At 44.8% G+C, this 23,499-nt stretch overlaps 1 protein-coding gene across 1 annotated transcript in view; it reads right to left on the bottom strand.

Annotated features, from left to right (window-relative positions):
* Nucleotides 1–434: 434 nt before the first annotated feature.
* MTSS1 (metastasis suppressor 1) overlaps nt 435–23,499 on the bottom strand; it is a 34,756-nt gene continuing 11,691 nt past the window's right edge. The window contains exons 5-12 of the mRNA XM_010161208.1: nt 19,712–19,869; nt 18,332–18,439; nt 17,290–17,387; nt 15,077–15,287; nt 6,153–6,347; nt 3,789–3,953; nt 2,743–2,905; nt 435–1,445 (exon numbers count right to left, since the gene is read on the bottom strand). Of these exons, the coding sequence (XP_010159510.1) occupies nt 748–1,445; nt 2,743–2,905; nt 3,789–3,953; nt 6,153–6,347; nt 15,077–15,287; nt 17,290–17,387; nt 18,332–18,439; nt 19,712–19,869 (1,796 nt within the window). The 3' untranslated portion in view covers nt 435–747. The remainder of the gene's footprint in view (nt 1,446–2,742; nt 2,906–3,788; nt 3,954–6,152; nt 6,348–15,076; nt 15,288–17,289; nt 17,388–18,331; nt 18,440–19,711; nt 19,870–23,499) is intronic.

The following is a 23,499-nucleotide window of genomic DNA, read 5'->3' as shown; positions in this document are numbered from 1 at the left end:
CCGGCTTTAAAACCCCCTCAAGAAAGGGAACCCGGAAATCCAATATGGCTTGTCGGGATGCGTTTGCCACGAAGCCGCCGGTGACCAAGCCTACGGGGCTACTCTGGTGCAACAGCATCCGCTGTTTCGGTGGCCTCTCCCTCCCCCCGCTGCCCCCCCGGTACTCCACCAACCGCAGGTTTCTTCCTCGCGTCACGTATTGCTTTTATGATCAGTATTTATTCCTGCTTTTCCGACTTCTTTAATACTCAAATGAGGATCTGTTCCCTACAGCTTGACACAAATTTTAAAGGAAGTCCCACTGTCCCGTTTTGGTTTTTAACCTCACTATTACAAGGCGCTCTACAAAAGCTTGCAAAAAAGCCAGATTTTCATTAAATCCCTTTGCTGAAGTTAACTACTCGACTTTTTTTTTTTTTTCTTTTTTTTTTTTCCTCCTATGATTTAAAACTTTACAAAGAGAGTTATAAAAAAGGTAAATGGGATTTGGCACCTTCAGAAAAAATCAAAAGTGTAACTCAGATCAAAAAAATGCGGAAACAAAATCATTGATATTTACAAATTAAAACGCCAGTGAAGATGTCTTACTACGCTCTTTCACCTTGATTTCTCTTCTAGAGTACTTTCGGACTGTCTGTTACTGAGCATCTTAAAAAATGCACTGATTACAGATTGGAATGGACAGAGACCAAATAGCTTCCTCACAGTTCCTTCTTGGTGGCCAGTACTCCGGCAGCTTTTCCACTCCTAGGAAATACGAGGTGCCGAGCGATCGTTCGTCGTCGTCTTCTTCAGTTTGACGCCGCGCCGAATGGCGTTCAGCATATCCTCACCTTGCGGGGCGTCCCCAGGGCTCAGGTCTCCGGGATCGAGCTCCGGCTGGCCGGCGGGCGTGAGGGTGCCGACCCCATCCCGGTCGCTTTCTTCCCCCTCGCTCTCCGGAACCGCTTGCCTCTGCTCCTCGGCAGCGCTCAGTTTCTGGCTCGAGGCCGGCGGGTTGACAGACGCTTGGCCGCTCCATGCGGAGGAGGGCATGCTGGTGACGCCTTGCCCACCATCTCCTGCCGCCGGAGACTCGGGACTTTGCTCGGGACATTCTTCTGTCCCGGCGAGGGTGCCGGGCAGCCCCCCCGGGATGTCAGGGACGGTTGGTGTTTTGACAGGAATCACGGGCGTCTTGATGGGAATCGGCCCTCCGCCTATGGTGCCGCGTCTGACGGAAGGCTTGGTGGAAGGGGTCCGCCGGATGGTGGCGACGCCGGGGGTGACTATGACCGGTCCGAGCGTGGTGGGCAGACCTGCGGTGGAAGCAGGACGCTTGGTTTGAAACATTCTGCGATAGGACTGGCTAATGTCGCTGTTTCTTGGGATGGTGGAAGATTTGTCAAACTCCTGTTGTTCTGCCTCCTGGTCACCACCCACAGAGAAATAATCATAATCTGAAACTGATGCCAAAAGATAGAGTTAGGAACAAGGTGGAGAGGACAGCTGAGTCACCTCGCGAGGCCTAGGGCACGCAAACCCAAAAAAGTATATATAACCCAAAAAAGCCTGGAGGTCTACAGCAGTTAAGAGAGGTTTCACCTTTAGGAGGAAGGAAGCCTGAAGTACTGCGACCAAGACTCTCAGCCTGCGTGGCTGGAGGCAGGCACTACAGCCGGCCGACCCCAAAGCTGCAGGGTGCAACCCCAAAGCTGCAGGGAGCCCACATCTCTGGTGGAACTGTACACACTCGGTACCTTCTCTGAAAGAACCAATGGAGTAACGAAGACTCAGTGTTTGTTGCCGACACTGATACCCAAATCAGCATCCTACAAGCCATATGCTACCACTTGTAGATACAAATACTTAAAACAGCCAGTGACTAAGAAGTGCACTTCCGACTAGGCAATGAGGGGCTCGGGGACTGTGTACCAGTGATTTCAGCAGCAAGTTTGCTTATTTTGCAAACAAAGTAAATCCCAGCTGTCCGTGCTGAAAACTCAGCCTCGGCTTTAACCACTGCATCAGGTTCCTTCCTTTCCACGGAACTGCTGAGCCAAGCCAGGGCCTCCGCAAGCCCTGCTGCCGCTGGTGACTGCGCAGCACGACCGACCTCAGCTGAGCAAACAGGGCGGATCCTGAACTGCAAACACCACACTCAGTCCCTCTCAGCTGGCTGCTGGTTCTGAAACAGGCTACAACACCCAACACCTTGGTGTACCTTCCCAGGTATGGCCAAGTTAAGGTCTCCAACGGGTTCTTTTTCCAATTATGATAATTTCTGCTCAGACAGGAAATAAAAGGTCACAAAGGGAAACCAAGAACAGATTCAGAGTACTGCTGGAGCAAGAAAGCTAAGCTCATGAGCGCATATTTGCTAGGATGACAGCTCAGAAAGGACACTACTACCACAAGAAGCGTATGATGCGATACCAGCGTCATTCCACTTAACCCATGAAATGTAATTCCAGCATCTTTTAAAACGGTAGCATCCTTAAGCTAAAACTCATTCCAGTAATGCACAAGAAAATAGGATCATTCAGTATACTATGCAGCAATCCAGGTTTCTATTTAGTTAATAAATCCAGGCTGCATTCCAAGCTGGAAAAAGCTTCACCACAGCAATGTTCCCCTTTCTCCCCAGATGAGTACAAAGTCAGTGAGTGACAGCTGCTGGAATACAGCTCCTTGGCATCACAGGTGAGTGCATGATGGCCAGGCTGGGAACGCTCTGAAAAAGCACATCTCTTAGATGGGTACCTTGAGATGGGATCGTGTCCTCTGAACAGCACGGAGTTGTTGTCTGGGTGCTGTAGCCACTGGAGCACTGCAAGGAATCCCGACTGCTCCTCTGGGTGTCCAGCTGCAGCCCTCTCGACAGAGCGAGCGCCAGCTCCTCGCAGGCCTCCATCTCCTCACCCTGCTGCACACACACGGAAAGGAATCATAGAATGGTTTGGGTTGGAAGGGACCTTTAAAAATCATCTAGTTCCAACCCCCTGCCATGGGCAGGGACACCTTCCACTAGACCAGGTTGCTCAAACCCTCGTCCAGCCTGGCCTTGAACACTTCCAGGGATGGGGCATCCACAGCTTCTCTGGGCAACCTGTTGCAGTGCCTCACCACCCTCTCCAGGAAGAATTTCTTCCTGATATCTAATCTAACCCTCCCCACTTTCAATTTAAACCCATTCCCCCTTGTCCTGTCACTACAGGCCCTTGTAAAAAGTCCCCCCCCAGCTTCCTTGTAGCCCCTTCAGGCACTGGAAGGCTGCAATAAGGGCTCCCCAGAGCCTTCTCTTCTCCAGGCTGAACAAGCCCAACTCTCCCAGCCTGTCCCCACAGGAGAGGTGCTCCAGCCCTCTGAGCATCTCTCTGGCCTCTTCTAGACTCGCTCCAACCAGTCTATATCCTTCTGATGTTGAGGGCTCCACAGCTGGACGCAGCACTCCAAGTGGGGTCTCAAGAGACTCTTAACATCTAGAAGGGTTGGCCAGCCTTCACCGACCTTCAGCTGTCCCTCTTCCCAAGCAGAGCTGGTCACCATCACAACCCAACAAGATCGCATCCAACCATTTACCAGGGCTTCCAAGAAACAGATGCCTTTCGACACCGTTGCTCTACCACGACCAACACCCAGTGGCACGTTCTCTCACGCCCACCCGATTTCCACTGACCACACTATCACCCCACCAGTCCTGCTTCCGGCTAAACATGTGCCAACACGCAGCACATCAAAAAAGTGCTGGCGGAGTTGGCACATCCCTTTCTCTGTGCCAAATGACATATTCGAAAACAGAGCTTCACCCTTGTGGCAGCCGACACCGTCATGCTCCGAGGTCTCTGGGCCTCCTCAGTGGGCACGGGTGGTCCGCTCTGAGCTCCTCCACTGAGATCTGGTTCGCGCTTTTCTTTGCGACGTTGCAACGTGTTCACCATTGGTTGATCGTACGGGCCTGGTTTGGCCCAGTCCTAAGGAAATGTGCTTGTTAGTGACAGCTTCTGTCAGCAACTGCGCTTTAATTACAAGTAAAGTTATGCAAAAGGGCAATTTTAATGCAACAGATTACGTCTCAAAATGGATATGCCTTTCTGAATAAGGCTGGAAATTAATTAATCTTGAGGATATTAAAAGTCCTCACTTATAACACCCATCTCCTTTATTACAGGGAATGCAAATTGCCTGTTCTACCTAAGTGTTCTTATATGAAGGTATTTAACATCTTAATACTACAGCTTTCTGTAAACGAAATTCCATTGTGTTAAAGCCTATATTTTCAGAAATTCAAATGCAAAAAATCACCAGCACACAGCAGAAAATATACACAAATGTCCAATCAGCGAGGTAACTGTTCTAGACGTACACGAGTTCTAATATTACGTGCTGTTACGCACGTCTTCAATTCTGAAAAATTAGGCTTGAACAGATTTTTGGAGGAGCAAGTTTTTTGGAGGAGCAAGTTACTCCGCATCAGCGAGGTTAACTGTTCTAGACGTACACGAGTTCTAATATTACGTGCTGTTACGCACAAATTAGGCTTGAACAGATTTTTGGTAGACATTAGAGGAGCAAGTTAATCCAAGTAACCTCTCAGTTTACTTAATAGGTGAAATCTTGTTTATAATAATGATCTGTACTGAAGAAAGACTAACTTCACTCTGAATTACTGGTGACAAATTTGAATCAGAAATTCCTGAGGCAAGGAGGGCTCTATTCACTCAGGGCTCTATTAAGCGAAGTCCTGAGGGTGCCCAGAAACCACACATTGCACACAAAGAACAGGGTTGATCAGTGACCTGTGCTGCAAAGCAGCAGCTCCCCAGATACGAGCTGCTGCAGGGGCAAGCCCGGTCCTCAGAGGGTTTTCCTTCACCAAGGCAAGGGGTGCTTTACAACTAAAAGAAACAACTTGTGCGTGAGAACGGGCCACGTACCCCACCACTGGCGGCAGCCGACTGTGGGGCAGCCTCCACGCAGCCCTCCGATAATTAATTAACGACGGGCTAAGACCACCCCAGATTTTTACGGGCACGTCTCAGTCCGGTGCCCGAGAGGTGTGAGGCAGCTGTGCTGACAGACGCCCTTGTGCCGACAGGTATTTTGGGTTTGTCAGCACACACGGAACTCTGCTTTGCCTCAACAGCCGTGTCCTCGCCGCGAGCGTTTTGCCGTAAAACACGCTGGCAAAGAGCTTCTCACGCAGACACAGCTGGCGATGGCGAAGCCCCGAGAGCGGTGTGGCCACCCTGTGCGTGTCACACCGTCGCCAGGCGCTGGGGAGATTGGGGTGTAACAAGGTATGGCCGTTCATCCCTCGAAGAAGGTCCCACGCCTATGCGGTATCATAAAACCACCCACAGGCATCTAAGGCCTGTGCAGCTACTGTCAGCTGCGTACGGGCCTTGTGAAGACTCGGGGCAACAAACGAGACCTTCTCCCCTTGCTCTGGGGCAGAGTCTCCCAGGAAAATCGCCTGACAGGGATCAGAGTCCAGGCTCTGGAGCGGAGCTGTTCTGATGCCAAGGAAGATCCCTGCAGATCCAGCTGGAGGAACTGGAAGGAGGTACGGCACTCGGGCTTTTGCGTCGGTCTCACCCAAGCGAGCAAAGCAGGGTGAGCACGCTCAGCCTGGGGCAGCCAAGCTGGGGCAGCTTCAGCCAGCCCTTGGCTTCCCCCGGCGACGCAGGCTGCCTTACACCACCCCAGCTCCATCTACGGGAGCGTGCCTGCCTACGGCCAAGGGGGGGGCCAAGCACTGCCGCCGCAGGGAGAGCACCCCGCTGGTCACTGTATGGCTTCACTAAGCTAACCGGGTGTCCAGCCTGCAGTTCCCTGCTCCACTGAGAGCTCTGATGGTGCTGAACAAGCTCTTTTCTCGCTGAATAGAGCCCAGAGCGCTTTCAGCACTGTTCCAGAGTTAAACTGTTCCTTCCTACCTAGGTGCTGTCAGCTTTAACATGTTTTAGGCAGTACCAGAATAGACAAGGTCATTCAGAAATATCCGCCACCAGCTTTTACCTCCCTGATTATCACCATGCAGTGCCCATTCAGAGTGATATTAAACAGAGCAAATCAACAAGCGATTACATGGATCGAAAGGTACAACAACCGCCGTGCGCACACCGTTGGTATGAGGAGGTGAGGACTGCCACAACAAAAGGAACACAAACCTTCCAGCTAGGGATCTTAGATGATGGTAACATGCCTGGCCCAATGGTGTAATAATGAGCGTAGTCTGGAAGGAGGGCTGAGGGAGCCCGAGTCCACGCGCGGGAGACAGGCGGGAAATGAGGGAAAGGACCTGCACCAACTGAAGCTACGGATGGGTCACTTGATAAACTACAGTGATAAAACCCATTAGACAACTGGAAACGAAACAAATAAACAAACAAAAACAGAGAAATTAATATAAACAGAATGAATATGAAAATATACTGCGACTCTCGATGTTCTAGGGAGAAAACTTCTGTATCTTAAAACAAAAGAAAGAAAAATCTTAGCTTTGCTGCAAATACACAACAGAAAATTGATACAATGCTTGGTTCAGAAGCAAGAATGCTTGAAAGTTGTTATTTGGCATAACAAATTTCAGGCATCGGTCTAGCAGTCATTGTCTCCGGGCTGAGCAGCTCTGCCTTCTGTCCATGAAAGCGGCACACGGCGAAAAAGCCTTTGCAATTTAGGTACCGTGCAGACTGCGGACATAGAAACAAAACGTTCCCAACACTGGAGGCTTTGGCATTGGTGGCGTTTATTCTGTGGAGCTGGACAGACAGGAACAGCATACAGCCTTCCAACATGACACATTCTGGCTGTGTGATGATATGGAAGAAAATAAAAGGGGAAAACCAACAGCAAGGATTTACCAGATGAGAATGGAGACCGCTATCACTTCCCCCCTGGTTCAGAGTCTATCCCCCGTAATTTATTCCAACCACGTGTGCTTTGTTTCCCTTTTTGTTTTGGTCAAACCAACCCTCAATTTCTCAGTGTAATGCGTGTTACCTAATGGAAGAAGGGGGAGAAGCCACAAACAGCACAGCCTGGGCAAGATGCTCTTTGTTAGGCAACCAGCTGGGTTTGGGCAGCCTTCCACAATCTCTTCGAGTAGAAAAGGTGGACAACGAGCTTTTCTTAGAAAATTACCTCTGTAAAATGCCCAGTTTGTAGCTTCCCCTGCCAGATAGTTTAAAGGCAAGTGTCACTGTGGTTTATTCACAGATTTATTACTTAGGGAGTGTGCAACAGTTCCTATTCTCATCTTCACAGAGAGGAATCCTGGCTGCATCCCATGCATGGTTTTTTTTTTGTCCAAATGTTGCTGGGTTTGGATAACGAGCTAGTAGGTTTGTATGTCTTTGAGATGAAGTTTTTCACCTTATCTGTGGAGGCCCAAGCCCCCATGGTGGAGCCTGAGCTGACTGAGGTGGGGGAACTGCACTCGCTCACTGACTGGCAGGTTTCAGAGGCTTCTGAAGAGGCAGAGCTGGACGAATTCTGCAGCGTGAAACAGCACCGCAACGCAGGGAAAGGATACACAAGCCACCAAAAAAGAAAAAAACCCACACACAAACAAACAAAAAAAGACAAAAAGCACATACACAGAGACATACACAGGAGAGAGGGAAGGATGAGAGAAGCAAAGGGTTAGGGTTTTAAAAATCAATTAGAAACTGCTCAAAACCATTGCTAATGTTCAGGAAATCTATGAGAAACAAAGTAAGCCATTTGCTTAATGCGAGAACTTGCCACGCTGCTTGAGAATGAGGGAATCGAGGCAGTGTTCTCAACTCCTCATTGCAATTCCAGCGTCCCAATTCTGTTAGCTGCCTCAGAGCAAGAAGCTGAGGGAGCTGAGGGCACCTACAGTCCAAACATGCAATATACTGAGACAACCCATTTATACAGAAAAGCAGATCATCAGTACTTCAAAGACACAAAGTTTAGATTTAAAACAGGGAGCAGCAAACGTCACTTACATTCACAAGTTCTGGGATATTCTGATCTGCAAAAGTGCTTGTGAAAAGCTCATCTGCCTTCAAATATTACGGAACAGAGAAAGAAGTGCTACTTACCAAAGCTGGAGGTTTCCACAGTGCATTATCTGTATGCATGTGCCTCTGCAGGTAGTAGTATGCATACACCAAAAGCACTCTGACACCAACTTTTCTGCCCAGCAGCCAATGTGAAGGTACATGTACTCTGCTGAGTGCGTAAGTGGTGGCATGTGCTCGCCACCTGCTTTCTCTTAACAGCAGAGAGAGAAGACATCAGGGGCTTGGAGCGAAGGAAAATGCAGGACACAGTGTCTATCAAACACCTCACACATTTTGCTCCTAGCTAGGAACTTCCAACTTTAATGCGTGCCTTTACGTACATTTGCTGTTGTAAGACCTTTACATCTAATTCACCTACAGGCAGGCCAAGGTGAATAACGTGGACCATTTTACCAACTACAATGTTCTTCTACATCTCCCCCTTGAGAGTGGCATCCCCCTCCAACCGAGTGCTTGGAGATGGTCAGGAATGCTGGCAATGTTGTTGGTGCAGTACTGAGTTCTATTCAATGTCAGGAAATTCAGCACTGGCAAGACTAGTTCATCCTTGCTCATCCAAGACCTGTGAAGCAAGTCTATCTAAGGATATCCCCAACATTTTATTTTATGACAGCAGAAAGAACGTGCGCTTGTATCAAGTTTGTATAGCAAAGCCTTAGATTTCAAGGATTTCAAAATTCCATCAGTTAACCTTCGGTGAGATCTTGGGGTGAGTTTGCAATAAAAAGGCAGCTGGATAAGAGGCAGTGTAGAGGAGAAATTACTGCTAACACCTCTAGTTGTCTCACTGCTCACCAGAAACTACATATAAGGAATGTATAGTTAATTCCCTAGGGAAAAGGAGATGCCTGTCTCCTGAGATGAAACACCACCACCACAAGGATTTTGGTGAAGACTACTGGGGCTGTTGAGAAGCCAATAGAGTATCAGCATCTTCAGCGTATCAGCAAACTGTGGATTTCAGTGAAACTTTGCAAAGGCTGTTAAAAAAATGACAAAAAGCCTGTCATTTTATAGAAATAAGGCATATCCCATCATATGCTGACGTGAGATCAGATCTGCGGGTGACCTGTCAAATGTATTTAGGGTACAAGTAGGCTCAGCTAACAAGGCTTGTGTTCAAAGTGCAGAGTTGAGGTGAACGTGAGATGGGAAGAAACCACAACAAATGACATGTAGCAGTTAAGGAGAGAAAAGTACGCAGTGGGCTACCCGATGATTCAGTGGCTTGATGTTTCGTAGAACTTGTCATGTTCTTGATTTAATGTAACTCTTTCACAGGAGAAAAACCTCTTAAGAGTACAGACAAACATGAGCTGCACTTGACTCTGCCATCAAACATAACTACAGCACACTAAATGGAGAGGAGCCTATTTCTTCTCTCCTTAGAGAAAAGTATCTTACAGAAAATTAGCTTTTACACTAAAACTCCAGAGTTCCCTCTGACATTCCACACAGCTCAGCAAAAGACACTGTGTGAGCGGCCCCATGAGAACACTCACACTAGTCCTACCACTTAGTCTAGGGAAGAAATGAAAAAAAAGAAAAAAAACCCCACAATTTCAGAAAATGCTTTCTGAAACCTCCTGCTTATGGCCTGAAAGACCCTCCTGGGTCCGCACGCTCTGCACACAGCAGGACAGACAGTGACGGGTCTGAGTTCCAAATATGGTATCAGGCCACCGTGTTTTCTGCAGATGCCCCAGCGATGAGAAGTGAGAATTTGGCATTTACATCTGACAGGCTATTCCTCTTTACAAGACAGAAATGAGATCATGTCAAGTAATGGCAGAAATGGGTCATAAATGAGGTCTATTAGCAACAAAGCTGCACGGAGCACATAGAAAAAGGCCAAAAAAGCAAATTCTGAAGATGTAAATTATTCCATCTACTTGGTGTATAGGGAAAAAAAGGCTGGAAGTGGTGAACTTATTTTTGGAATAAAGTGACTCCAAGGTGAAAAAAAAGAAGAAATGGTAACTCAGCGTGGCCATTTTCAGCAGGCAAAGCTAGACAAAGGATGAACTAAGATGGGGAAAACACCTTGGTAGGTGAAGGAAATGCAAGAGATGGTGGTAGGGAAACAGGGTCTCCTTGTCTTGAGACGTGCATGGCACAGGGAAGGGGAGCCTCTGCTCTTGCTACAAAAGGATTACAACAGTGAGGAGGATGGAGAGGGAGGCAGAAGAATACTGAACTCCTGCAGGAAAAGTGTTAAGAAAACGCGAGTGGCAGCAGGTCAAAGGCTGCCTGGATCAACCAGCAGAAAGTGTTGGATGGCTGGAGTCAGGAATGGGAAGCACAGACCACCATTTCTTAGCAGAAAGTACACGAGGGGCTGAAAATAGAAACTGCACAGTGACTGCTTGGGCAAAAAGTCTCCAAACTTGTGAGTGCTCATTCTAGACGGACATCCACTGGCACACGCACTCCTGGAGCACACGCATGGGCAAAGGCTGGGCAGAGCAGTTTCTACCCCTCATCCCATGGGGTGAGAAGTTTGACTATGGAATTTTTTTCAACTTATTTTAGTAACTTCCTTTTTAAATTGATTGCTTAGTTTGAGTCATTTTTAAAATTAGTTCTTTCATTTTGGCTATTTTAACCCTGGGAGATTTCTTTTTTTCCCCACAGCTGCGATAATGGTGGTTCTGCTCTGCTCTCAAACCCTTTCTTCTAGAAAAAGCTTAAGTTAACAGTATCAGCAGAAAGCTAAAACTGTGCTCTGTACAGTAACCACCAGCTCCTCAGATGTGTGCTCTACATATGTACCTTGGTATCTGATCTCTCAGATGCTGTGCCATGGCTTGTTCTTGGATAGTGTCCCGCTGCTTGGTGTGGTATGTATGAATTCCAGCAAGGATATATATATATATAAAAAGCTGTATTTTGGGCTACTGGGAAGTATGTTTTCATTTTCCATCCCCTGTCCTACTAACCTATAAAAGGACCATAGTTATTTTGGATTACTTGCATCCTTTGTTTGCTATGTTTTCCATTCAAATATAGCATTCCTTTCTTAACCTCTTCTCTTCATCAACTACTAGACAGAGAGCTTCCTGGGCAAGGGTTTCCTAGGAGAACAAATCCTAATGAAGAGTTTGGTCCAACGTCTCTCCACAATCAGTGGAAGATGTCCCAGTCACCTTTCAAAAAGCTTTGGATTGTGCCTCAAGGTCACCTCCTCAATTTGTCTCCCTCCCTGGAACATGTCTCTACTGACCCCTCTTTTCTAGCCAGCGACAAACTTTTGGAAAACTATTTAAAAAAGGAAGTTTAGGAGAAACAAATACCTGGTGATAATTTCCAGATGCATTGCAGTTATGGTTTTGTTTTTTGTTTAATGTGTGATTTGGCAGCATTTTGTAACTTACATGGAAAACTGAACAGTTGTAACAATATATTTCCCTTAATCTGATTTCAAGCTATTTCAAGCAATGGAGTCTCCTTAAAAGCAAAATCTTTCCATCTTGCTGATCTGTACATGCAGAAGCAAGTTCACATTCAGTTTCCCTCTACTTCACCGTTTAGGGAAAGCGATTTCCAGAATATTGTAACAATAAAGACTTAGTCCTCTGCTGTCTGACAGCACATAAACAGTGTTTTTCTCTTCTTCATCTACTTCTTTCTCTTCCCTTGCTTTCATCCCCACAAACTCATAAGCAGCCTCTAAAACCCAACTGTATAATTGCTTTCCATGTGCATGTCCACTCCAAGTCCAGCGGATCCTTCTATTATTATCCCCCTCAATCAAACATAACCGTATTCCTACCATTTTACTTTATCACAGATATGCCCAGACCTCAGTTTGTCTACTACAAAGGGCAACATGTGGGCTTAGCAGCACCAGCCATGTGCAGCGTCCATCCAAGAGCGACTCTGTGCTCCCAGCAGGAGGTTTGTCAGAAGGACTCTACATGGCCGTGGGCAACACTGGCCACGGCTGACCTCAAATCTGGCATTTAGAGGAACAGTTCCGCTCCAGAAACAGACCTGTGGTGCTTTTCCAACTGTCCAGCTATACTCAAATGCACTTGCTGAATTAAAGCGTTTTAGTGACCTTTCCACATGTACGAATATCTGTTACGGCCTAACGCTTTCACTCCCAGTGATGTTAACAGCAACGCTGCAGGAAAGCTATTGTGCTAAACCAGCGTAAGGGCAGAGTCTGTTTTTATAATTGCTCTTTTCCCCGTCTCCTATGCAGAGTGTGATAGCTGTAAAGACTTACTGCTCAGCCACTATAGGCTGAAAAGCAGTCTTCATTTTGCCAGCCATCTCTTCTCTGGTATAGTCTGTTATCTTGTTTAAATCTCTACTTATTCCTTATTTGACATTTTTTTCCCCCATAGGTGATTTTGAATAAATTCAGTTTAATTTTCAGTGACACCTGCTTGTCTAAAATGTAGGTGAGAGCATAAAAGCTTCACATAGCTTACATATTCTCATTCCCATAAGAGGGGAATTTTGTGTAGTCCCCCTTCTTTTTAAATTCTCTATTAAGAGAAAATGGACTTTATTGCCTTCAAAACTACAGCTGCCAGCAGATGCCACAGCATGCAGCCAGCAAACATCAGCAAAGTGTCCACCTGCACAAGATGCATAGCTTTTAATTTCCTTTGTTGATTCCAGAGCTTGCTTTTCTGCTGTCTCAGTGTCACTACCAGAAACAATGACATCAGTGTTTTAGAAACAGTCAGCAGCCGGTGTCGCTGCTCCTCCCCACCCACCACCGAGCCTCAAAAGCACAATACCACAAGGAAGATCTGTCAGTTGGTTAGAGACACACAACATGAAATAACGCTCCAAATCGAACAGCTTCTCAGTAAGCTCACGATCACGATTATCTGTCAGCACAACACACACACTTTTACTTAGTGCTGAACATACAAAGCAAGACACTTAAGCAAAGATGAAGCGGCCAGGCAATGATCTGTTACCTTTTCCTTTGCGTAAAGGTACACAGAAGTAGAGACATACAGAGCACATACCTATTTGTTATACCAACACACTACACTTGTCAACGCCACACTGCTGCAGCCTTCTACAGCTCATGAATAGCTCAAGTGATGCTTGGATCAGTTTGCAACCTTATGGACAGTTTCTAAAGTGAAGTGAAAGCATTTGAACTTAGCTCGTGTCAGTCAGCCTGATGCCCATCAGCTTTCCAGGATGTTCTGCCTGCTGATCCCAGCCTAAGTTCTCTCCCCTGCTGAGCAGAGGAGCTTGCAAAGAGAGGTGTTGGGTTTTGTCCATGCTAAGGGCAATTGCAAAGTTACATCCTCATCAGCAAACACAGCATCATCATGTAGATTACCACCCTTTTATGCAGGTGCAGCGGATACTATAAAAACCAAAGATGATGCTAGCATGTATGACTGATGCACGTATCTTAAAAGTCAACTTCCTTACCTTGGTACTATTCCAGTTTACTTTATTATTGCTCATTTACTTTTTTTGCATTTCACTTAGGTTAGCCATAGCCAATCTAAACAGAACATTCATTTTATTAGTGTGCACAAAGTTCTTCAGGATGTCATCTATAAAAAAATGCTGATGTGTCCAGACTGGGGACAGTGCAGAAGATGTATTCATTTGAAAAGAAAGCATTTCTATTAAAATGAAAGAGGTAAATATATTAATAAACTGTTGAGCTTCCCTCGAGAACATGTTCCAAGCCTCAATGAACTGGTGTTGGTTTGGATGATACCCTAAAAACTTCAGTAAGGGTGCTACTGACTAAATGTGCCACAAAAAGTAGGGGTCTGCGTGCTGTCAAAGGCGGCCTAGGAGTAGCTCAAGTGCACAGGTGACACTTGGCAACCGCTAACACCGAAATTGTCCTCTGCTTCCTGGCTGTGAGGATTAAAACCATCTACTCCCCAGCCATGCCTACAAAACCACCTACTCCCCAACACATGAAAAGGAGTGCAACTCCATTTATTAAACTAAATGATAATTTTCTCCAGTGACCTCAGGTGTAGTAAAAACGAGTGATACTCAACGTCAGGATGTTAGGTTCGCTTTGGCTTGTAACAAAGACTTACAACGGGATTTATACTTTGAGATGGCAGTCCAGCCTTGTTTAAAAAATGTTGCAGTTGCTGTATGACTTGTTAAAAAAAACCCAAAACAGAAAATAGAATTCAGATGCTGGAAGATACATGCCATGGAGGCATGCAAACCTCTGCCTGCAGGTGGCCAGCTAGTTTTTCTAGGAATGATGCCATGAACAAATAGAGCAGTAACTTCCTTCTGCAGACCAAAAATGCTCTGGAAAAACTTTGCTTATATTTATAGCAAAATCCTTTTAGTTTGACTGGGTTTAGAATATTATATATGACTACACAAACTACTCATTTCTTACAAGTTCCATAAGGAATTAAAAATACCTCTTGTTTTTATGCAGAAACCTTATTTCTGCAAGGTGCTCGATTGAGAATCAAAAAGAGCAAGCCTATCCACAGAAAGGGATGTCATAAAAAATGGCAAAATCAAATTCATATGATACTGCTAATGGCATTTTGAATATTCCAGGCCCATAGCAAGGAAGGAATAAAAGTCATCTCTTCACCAGTATCAATACAAAGGCTTTCAGAAGGCTGTTCTGGCACCAGTATTTGTCCATTAAACAGTAAACAGCCACCAGATACTTGCCATCTGTGCACGACACTAACTGGTAACCTCAGTGGGTTAAGTGAGTATTATTCCTTCCTGTAAGGTGGGACTTCTTGCTCTTTCTTGCCTTTAAGTATCTGAAAGTTAGGCATCTAGGCTCCCTCCAGGGCCAGAGGGAAAGCCAAATCCCCTGAGAGAGACTAGTCCCGTTCTCCAGTGCTAACTGCAAAAGCAGCATAAACCACTCCAGCTAGAGGCCCAACTTTTAGATGGATGAAGTGCAGTGAGACAAACCTTACCCTCAGTGTTTAACCTGACTCCAAGGTACCCCAAAACCACACCAGAACCTTTATGTGAAAGGTGAGCCAAGCTAAGAGTTCAGCTCACGCTCAGGTTTTAGTTCTCATGCTTGCACGTACCTGGTTAGGTGCTTCTGGTGGCATGGGGGATGGCGATTTGGACTGGAAAGCATCCTGGGACATGAATCCAGAATCATGGGAGGACACACTGGACAGCCTCATGGGTGCCTGCTGAGGCAGATTGGAGCTGCGATAGCGATAGTGTGAACTAGGTGAGTGCGAGTGCGAGCCACTGGACCGGGAATCACTACTGTTAACGCTGTTCAGACTGCTGTGAGAGACAAAAGGAACAAAGAAAGGAAAGGGGAGAGGAAAAGACACAAGGGCGGGGTGGGGAGAGACCCATATACAGTACAATTAACATTCCACATGTCTCTAGCAGCAGGCAGCATAAACCGGAAAAGAAAAAATGTTGACAAATTAAATTTAAATATCTATATATATGCACATATATATCAGTAAAGAACTCTAAGCAGCTGCAGTATCCCTTGCGACCAGAGAGAAAATGGCATTTTACCTTGAATTTCACTCAAATGATCAAATTCCGTAATCACCCAGATGGTTCAAAGGGACAAAGGGATCGCTACATGCCCTCTCTAGCATTTGCTCAGCACTTGCACAGAGAACGTCTGCTGATGGCTCTCTCCTATTCCTGATTTACACCTTGTTGCTCTTGCACCGTGGCCCAAATTTCCAATGCATTCTCTAGCAGGGGGTCCTCTGGCATCACAGTTCATCTCAAAGTCTGCCTCCAGGCATGCTGTTGCAGTCAGTTAACAGGCCAACGTGTGAGGCTTTTGAAAGCACCACCAAAACCCTGTGTTTCAGAGCACCTGGGACAAGTTTCCCTCACGTGAAGGCTTTCTACCAGGAAAAATGTGACAGCATACTGAGTGAAGTCAAGCTGCTGGGTATGTAGCCTTAGTAAGAAGGATGGTCAGAGAATTAAATATCCCAGACAAATCCATTAAAAAAAAATACTCATTTTTCAAACAAAGACACTGATTTTAACCTCCAGTATCCTTGAATGACAGCAACAACATGCCAGCCACAACATGGGAGCCTTTGAAGTTTCCTGCTGGGGTGGCTGAGCAGGACTAGCAGGATGCATCAAACCAAAGGCAGCTTCCTACCATCTTGGCAGGAGCCCACTGACTAGCTGAAGGGATGGCTCTAAAGGATACCTGGCTGAGAACCGCACCTCCTGCTCACGAATTCCAGGCAACACACAAGATATACAAGTTGGCTTGGAGCAGAGGAAGAAGAGCTCTGCCTTATTTTACCCATACAACATAGTCTGTTGCCATTCAGGTTTTACCAGACAAAAATATGAGGTTGATTAGGAACAGATGATGGATTTTGGGTTTGGGTGTTTTTTTGCCATTTTCTTTTACAGCTTCAGGATATTGCATCTTTAAGCCTGTGCTCATTGCTCTAAATATGCATATTTTCACACATATATATAAAAGTTCTGAATTTTTTTTATATATATCAGCATGCAGAGACAAGTAGGTACATAGAAGAAGTCATGTTCACTTGCTCTGACATGCTATAGGTAACTTTGCTCATACACAGGGAACCTGTAGTACATTATTCATAAAGCAAACTAAAAGGTAATCATTCGAGAGCAGCTAGAAAGGTGTTGAGCAGAATACACAGTAGGGTATCTTCCTTTTCAGTAAAAGGAAAGAGTAAATGTAGACACCAGGGTATGGGGGCAACATGCTAATAAACTGTTTTATGAGAGAAAACAGTTTTTACGGAGAAAGCATAGACAGAATCCAGTGTTTCAACATATTTCAGGACAGCATTAGACAGCATTAAACAGTCAAAAAACCTGTATCAAAAAAGCATTTCCATCTACCAAACTGATAAGGCAATTGCCAAGAATGTTTTTCCTTTTCAAACAGTTTAACTTACTGATTAGTAACAGCTACTTAGAATAATCCAAAAAAATCATCACATGAAAAACAGAAAAGGAAATTATGAATGAACAATCTCAGAGCTTAGATCAGTACAGTCTGCTCTTTGATCTGATGTCGGTTCAGGAGAACTCAATCAAAAGCATCTCCAAGTTGTCTTGAGTTCCAAAGTTGTTCAGTCATGCCCATCCTTTTTAATATTCTCAGTCACACACTTGAACGGATAAAGACCACGAGGGACTGATTTCATTAAGAGTTGTTATCTAAGTATGCATACAAATCTATACCAGTCTGAATTTGCCTCCCTTTGCCCCCAAACAGGTTAAAATTAAGTATTACCAGCCTACTTACCTGCAAACACTAGATTTTCTGGACATGGTAGTACTGGGAGAGGATGGAGGAGTCTGATAAGACCAGCTGTAATCAGAACCTTTCAAATCTAAAATTACCTGATGAAAGATAATCAATAGCATCAAGGACGTGGAAATTTTTTTCCCTTATTAATAGAAAGCATCTGCTTGTCATACAACATCTGTCACCACTACAAACTTTCAGTGCCAATTGACCCAGTCCCAGTTCTCTTCCAGAATTATGCTGTACATATTACACAGGACAGTCAGCTTCAACCTTGGCCTCCCAGGAACTACCACATTAGGGCTGCTATCACAGAAGGAAAGTTCACATTTAAATGGAAAAAAATCTTTAAAGAGTAAACTGGAGATTTATTTTATGCATGCTGTGAGCTGGTTTATTTTGGGGTTTTTTTTCTTTAAAACCCCCAAATCTATTACAGCCTTAGAGTTTAAAAACTGTTGCATTTAAAAAAATTAATCGAAACTCCAATATTCAACCACAGCAGAGCTTCCCTCATTTACATTTCTAGGCCAACAATAAGGGGATTAAGGTACAACAAGAAAACTGAGTTCACGCAGCAGGGTTGGAGAAAAGGTCCTATTTGGAGTCATTTACTGAGACACGTTTTCCTATGCATTTTAAGGACAACATGGAAAAATGCTCAAATGTTAGACTGCATCAAGCTATCTAATCCCAGCAATCTGTTGACTACATAAAGACAGGGATGCTCAAATGTAGGGCGAGGGGATGACATTCATTCCTCATGTAGTCTCAGCAGAATTTGGACATCTTCATATACTTCAAGGTGTTACTGCTACCGCTTCAACATTGGTCTCACCAAATACTCCAGGAGTATTCAGTTAGTATTTATTTATTTTTTTTAAAAATTGCTTATGTTAAAAATGACGTTGCTGCAGTGAAGCATCTACAAAACATAACCGCATGCCACTAAATGCTAGTAGTCAATATGCCTCATAGCACAACAGGAAAACCAGTACCAAGTGCAAATAAAAATATTTTTCAGGTAACAAGAGCTAACCTGTTCACTTGAAGATGGCAATTTGTGTGGATCCATGGTGAGACTTTTCAGGTCATCTGATATGGTTTGTAAGTGGGTTATTTCTCCTAGCATTGATATTTCTTCTTCCTGAAAAGACAAAAGAGCAAGGCTAATCTCAGCCTTGGCTTTTAAAATCAGACCCGTAACACAATACATGACCTTTTTCTTTTTGCTGCTGAACGTGGGAATGCCCAGCAGAGCTGCTTTTTCTCTGCCCACTAAGCAATCACTTCTTATGAAAAGAGGGTTAAAAAAAAATTGTTTTATAACTATTTTAAGATTGCTGCCATTTCTGAGACCCAGAAATCTTTTCTCTCACCAATGAGATAAATAGGCCTCAGCCTTCTTTTTGTGACATCCTCAGAGAGAGAGTTTAATTTTTGCTATATTTGGAAAAGACTTAACTCTCTTCTATGTATAATCACTAATGTGCCCTAAGGATTTTAACCATGAATGTAAACAGGGGTCAAACTCATACTTCTTGGTACTGTTTGGAAACTTTGAGATAAATGCACTATGCAGGTACAGAGCATTAATACATCTAAGATTCATTCTGGCTCAAGCTACATGGACAGGTAACTCAGACGATTCCTGCACCGTAAATTACCACAGTAATCCCTTAGCTACCATGGTAATTTCATCCAGGTCCTGAGCGTCTGGAATTCACCTCCTCCTGCTCAGCCATCACCTCTCTGCTTCTCTAACCATGGTTTCTTGTTGAGATTGATGCTCTTTGTAAACAAGCATAGGGAACATTTTCCCAATACGCTGGAGACCCTTCAGCAATGCATCGTGCTTGCACAAAGCCAGAAACGACTCATCGCCGGGCTTCAGACAACCTGAGATGATGAAAATATACTCAAACCTTTTGAATGAACCGAAAAAGCTGTCATGTAGGAGGAAAAAAGCTGCCAGAAAACTGCATGGTAGCAGCCTGCAATCTGTCAGATAATGTCATTATATACACAGGGGAGGTCTTGAAACATTTATCAGTGCTAGCACTGGAGTAGGAGTAAGGAAGATTTATATTAAAATGTAATGTTAAGAAAAAAAGCAGTGGAAAAAACTGCATTAGCAATGTCTCATGTTGGTATGGATAGGGAACTCAAGCCCACTGAAGTCTTTTGTGTCCATTGTTTCCCCATCAGTCATCCTGAAAGAATTCTGTGTCTTCAGTGCTAAATTACTCCAAATGCCTACAGGAAAGGTCCCAACTCTTGCCCCTTCCTAGGCAGAGATGCAGGTTGAATTTTGGCCCTAGGAATACAATCCTAAGACATAACGAGCTACTTTTTTTAGAGGCTTTTGGCCACTTATCTAATTTGTCAAGTGTACCAAGTTAAACCAGAGAGCTCTTACTATCACGGGCCGCAGCATCGAGATGAAAGTACAGAATCGACCGCGCTCCTCGATCAGAGCTTTTCTGACAGCTTGCTTCTCGGTTTCTTCAAGCAGCAGGTACTTATCATTGACATCTTGTAAAGCGCTATCCAACTGGGGCTGAATGTCACCCCGTCCTGTATGCAGGAAACAATCAAGAGTACATTTTGTCAAAACTGTGGAACTCCATAGAGGAAGACCTTATTTTCCACCAGCACTGCTGCCGGATTGTGCCTTTGCAATTCAAGACCCATTTATTCCCTTCACTCAAAACAATAAGGGCTTTTCCCCCAGTTAAATTAAGGATTTCGTTGCATTTATTTTTTCCCTTTTTTGCCGAGAACAGAAATCAAGCTCAATTCAACAATCCCAAGACAGCGTTTCACCTAAGGACTCTCTCAACATGTTAGCTGTAGGAACCCTTCACATCATCCCTGCTGAAAATCAACATCTTGCTAACTGGGAGTGTATTAATCACTAACCCCAAGTGTATTCCTCTTCCTTCCCACTTTTGTGCTTAGCAAGGTCCTAATGACAACACTGTGGAGTCACTAAATGAGTGATGAATCTCCTGTATGAAATGGTATTAAGGACATGTTACCTGGATTGAACCACTGGATTCAAGTACGCTACACAAACAACTACAAAAACAGTTTTCTTTGTTCCAAAAGAAAAAAAAAAGCTATCAACATCTCAAATACATATCGTTTTCCAGTATTCGACTACAGAAATCAAAAAAACTCCAATGTTTTGCAATCAAAAAGCTTCACTGTGTTAATTATAGTCAACTCATAACACCAAAACTTTCTGTGACAGTGAAGTATTTTATTTTGCACCAACTGCTTACTCTGCATCATGCCAAAAATTTATTCCTCTAGGAATGGAGAGCGGCTGTTTAGTCACAGTATTACTGAGTTAACAGTGTTGCAGTTGCAAGATGGTTTCATGCAGTTTACACCTCTGAATATCCTAAAGAACCTCAGTTGTGTAAATTTGTCCCTAATCTCCCAGAAACACATGCAAACTAAGTACCCAGGTACATACTCATGCCACTGTGGCTAAATACCAGAAAATAACACTGAAAAACGGTGGGTGAGTTACAAGCATCTATGCAAAATCAATTTTTATGGACAAAACCAAGGTTTTGCTACAAGCAAGAGGAAGAAAGAAGTCTTCTGATGTGTGCAGTATACAGTGCAGATGAATCAAGGTCAGAGTTACAAAGGAAAACCTTTGCTTTATTATCGTATGCATTTCTTCAACACTCCAGAGCGAGGTGGCCATCAGCTCCCCTGCACCAATACACAGCCAGAGCCGCAGGAAAGAGCGCAGTGATGGAAGCAAAGAGAATCATGCTGGCTTAGTGGCATTACAGACTGGATATATCCAAATCCCCTCTGTATGGTTAGACGTAGTCCAGACAAAACCGCACAGATACCCACAAGCAGAGCTCTGCCACGGACCCTCCAAGAATGACGTGCAGTGCAACACCGGCACGGCCACCTCCAAGGCCACCCGCGTATCAAACCACAAGCAGGAACACCCAGTGACCAATCCTTGTAGACCAGGCTGACCGGTGTAATGTGGTCATACAGCTGTTTTGGAAGTAAATCACTTGAACAACAACAGACTCTGAAGTCGCAGTCACCTGCTTCCTCTCTCAAAATTAGCATCTTCCAGAAACAATTTACAGAAGTGTTTTGGATAACTCCCTGAAGGTCCTGTGCCTTGTCGTCTGTCATGCTTTGGAGACAAAGCAGGCCCTTCTCCCTGAAGACCATTCTGTACATTTTAGGCCCTTACCCATCCTCTTCTTTGCTATCAGATACAGTGATTAAACATTTTATACCTCTCCGGAGTTGTTCTTTCAAATTCCTTATGAAACTGAGAGTTGCATTACTGCTCAGACCCCTTTGAGGGGGAAAATTACAGCAGGTAAAATAACCTCCTGTTGGTCAAGCCTAGATACTGGCTCACTACTGTGGATGCACCAAATGTAAAATATATTAGTTGCAAACTAAATCACACTCTAATTAGTTCAGCTCTGGAGAACTGCTGTAGATGTTCAGCTGTTCCACCATATGATCATGCACTTAACACAGTAAATCCTTGTTAGCGCATCCACCTACACAGTGAGAAGACACACAATTCAAAAGCAACTGGACTCCATTGATAAAAGTGGGCTCAATTATAGCCAATTTTGGTAATTTACCTGGACCTCACAGAGCACCACATCTTAGACAAGAACGAGAGCATCCAAAACATGGGGCAAAAATAAACCTCACTTACATCTGTGTAACTCAATTCAACAAAGTTATCAGGATAATGATCAGGCTGTGTATTTTAACCCTTAGGCAAAAGCACATGCAAAACTGCATCGCCCTCCAACGTCCTCTGTACCTCTAAAACATTTCCGTTTTATTCCTTCAAGTGAGCGAGTGAGGAGATTAACAGATACAGCATCTCCTCAGCGGTGCTTTCACAGACCTGGTTTTATGCTACAGCTCTTGGGCACCTCTGTAGTCAGTGAAAACACACAAGCTGTCCAGGGTATAATTCAGAGCAGGAAACAAGCTTGGGTGAATCATTTGGATGAGGCTCTGCAGTCACATGTTTAGATGACATGAATACAGCGCTCTACTGATGTCTCCTTGCAACCCATCTTTTAGGAGCAGGAAAGCTTTATTAACATCCTTTGAAAGCTCTATAATGCAGACATCAATCTAGCAAGCCTTCTGAAATCAGGCATAACTTCCCACTCCCTGAATTGCCAGCTGCCTCCTATGGCACTGAGACAGCTTGGGAATTAGAGGGACGAGATCTCTGCTCAATTTAACCACTCTCCTTCGCTAAGCAGTGCAGAGCACAGCCGCTCCACAGCACTCCTACACCCAGAGGGCACCGAGGATGTGAGGGCCAAGTGCTGACCACCTCTGCGCCTCACCCATTTTGGGTCTCTGCTAGTTTGAATCCACTACTTATCTTAAAAGGGAACATCGACCACTGGAGAACAATGCACCTCTTTTCCCTTTTGAATTACGAGGGGAAGGTCACTTGTCTACGACATCCCTGACAACCGCTTGCACTATTTTTGCTTTGGGCATGAGGCACACTCTCATAAGGAACATCAGCAACTGATTATTGTTTCCAGCCAACATTCTCCAGCCTTTAGGTTACCCATTCGGAAACATTTCTGAACCAACACAACTGTCGTAGTGACAGAAAATAGTTCCAGTACAGTCTCATCATGGAGCAGCTATAAAGGTGCCCCTGGAAGGACACTCCTACCCCAGCTGCAGAGAGGTCTGAAGGACCCATCAAACCAATCAGCATTAGCAATGGTCAAAGCACCAAATGTAGTCCCAGGTCCCTGGTCTGTAACCAGCCAGACATGAACATGAACATGACGTAGGGATGGTTCTGCGGAGCCCATCCAGTTGTACTTGGAAGAACGAGCCAGCAACCTGAAAACTGAGGAGAAATTCAAACCCAGCCTTTCTGAACGTGGAGCGCTGGTGCTGCAGAGAGGAGCAGAAATGCAAGACCAGAAGTTGCAGACTGACTTCTCCAAAAGCACCATGCTCCAACAGCCCAGGGACTTGCAGCTTGACACAGGCAAGTAACAGCTAATGAACTGCAGAGAGGTGAACTGCTTCTCATCAATATTAACGTGAATCCACTGCTACTCCAAGGACTGGCTTAATATGTTACCTTCAGAGAGGTGTTTCACATCATTACCGTGGCGTGGCAAGAGCTTTACAGGACCA

The sequence above is a fragment of the Eurypyga helias genome, unplaced genomic scaffold (genome assembly GCF_000690775.1).
Source record: "Eurypyga helias isolate BGI_N326 unplaced genomic scaffold, ASM69077v1 scaffold20681, whole genome shotgun sequence".
Classification (NCBI taxonomy): domain Eukaryota; kingdom Metazoa; phylum Chordata; class Aves; order Eurypygiformes; family Eurypygidae; genus Eurypyga; species Eurypyga helias.
The sequence above is the reverse complement of the archived record's forward strand: the minus strand, read 5'-3'. Positions and strand labels throughout refer to the sequence as shown.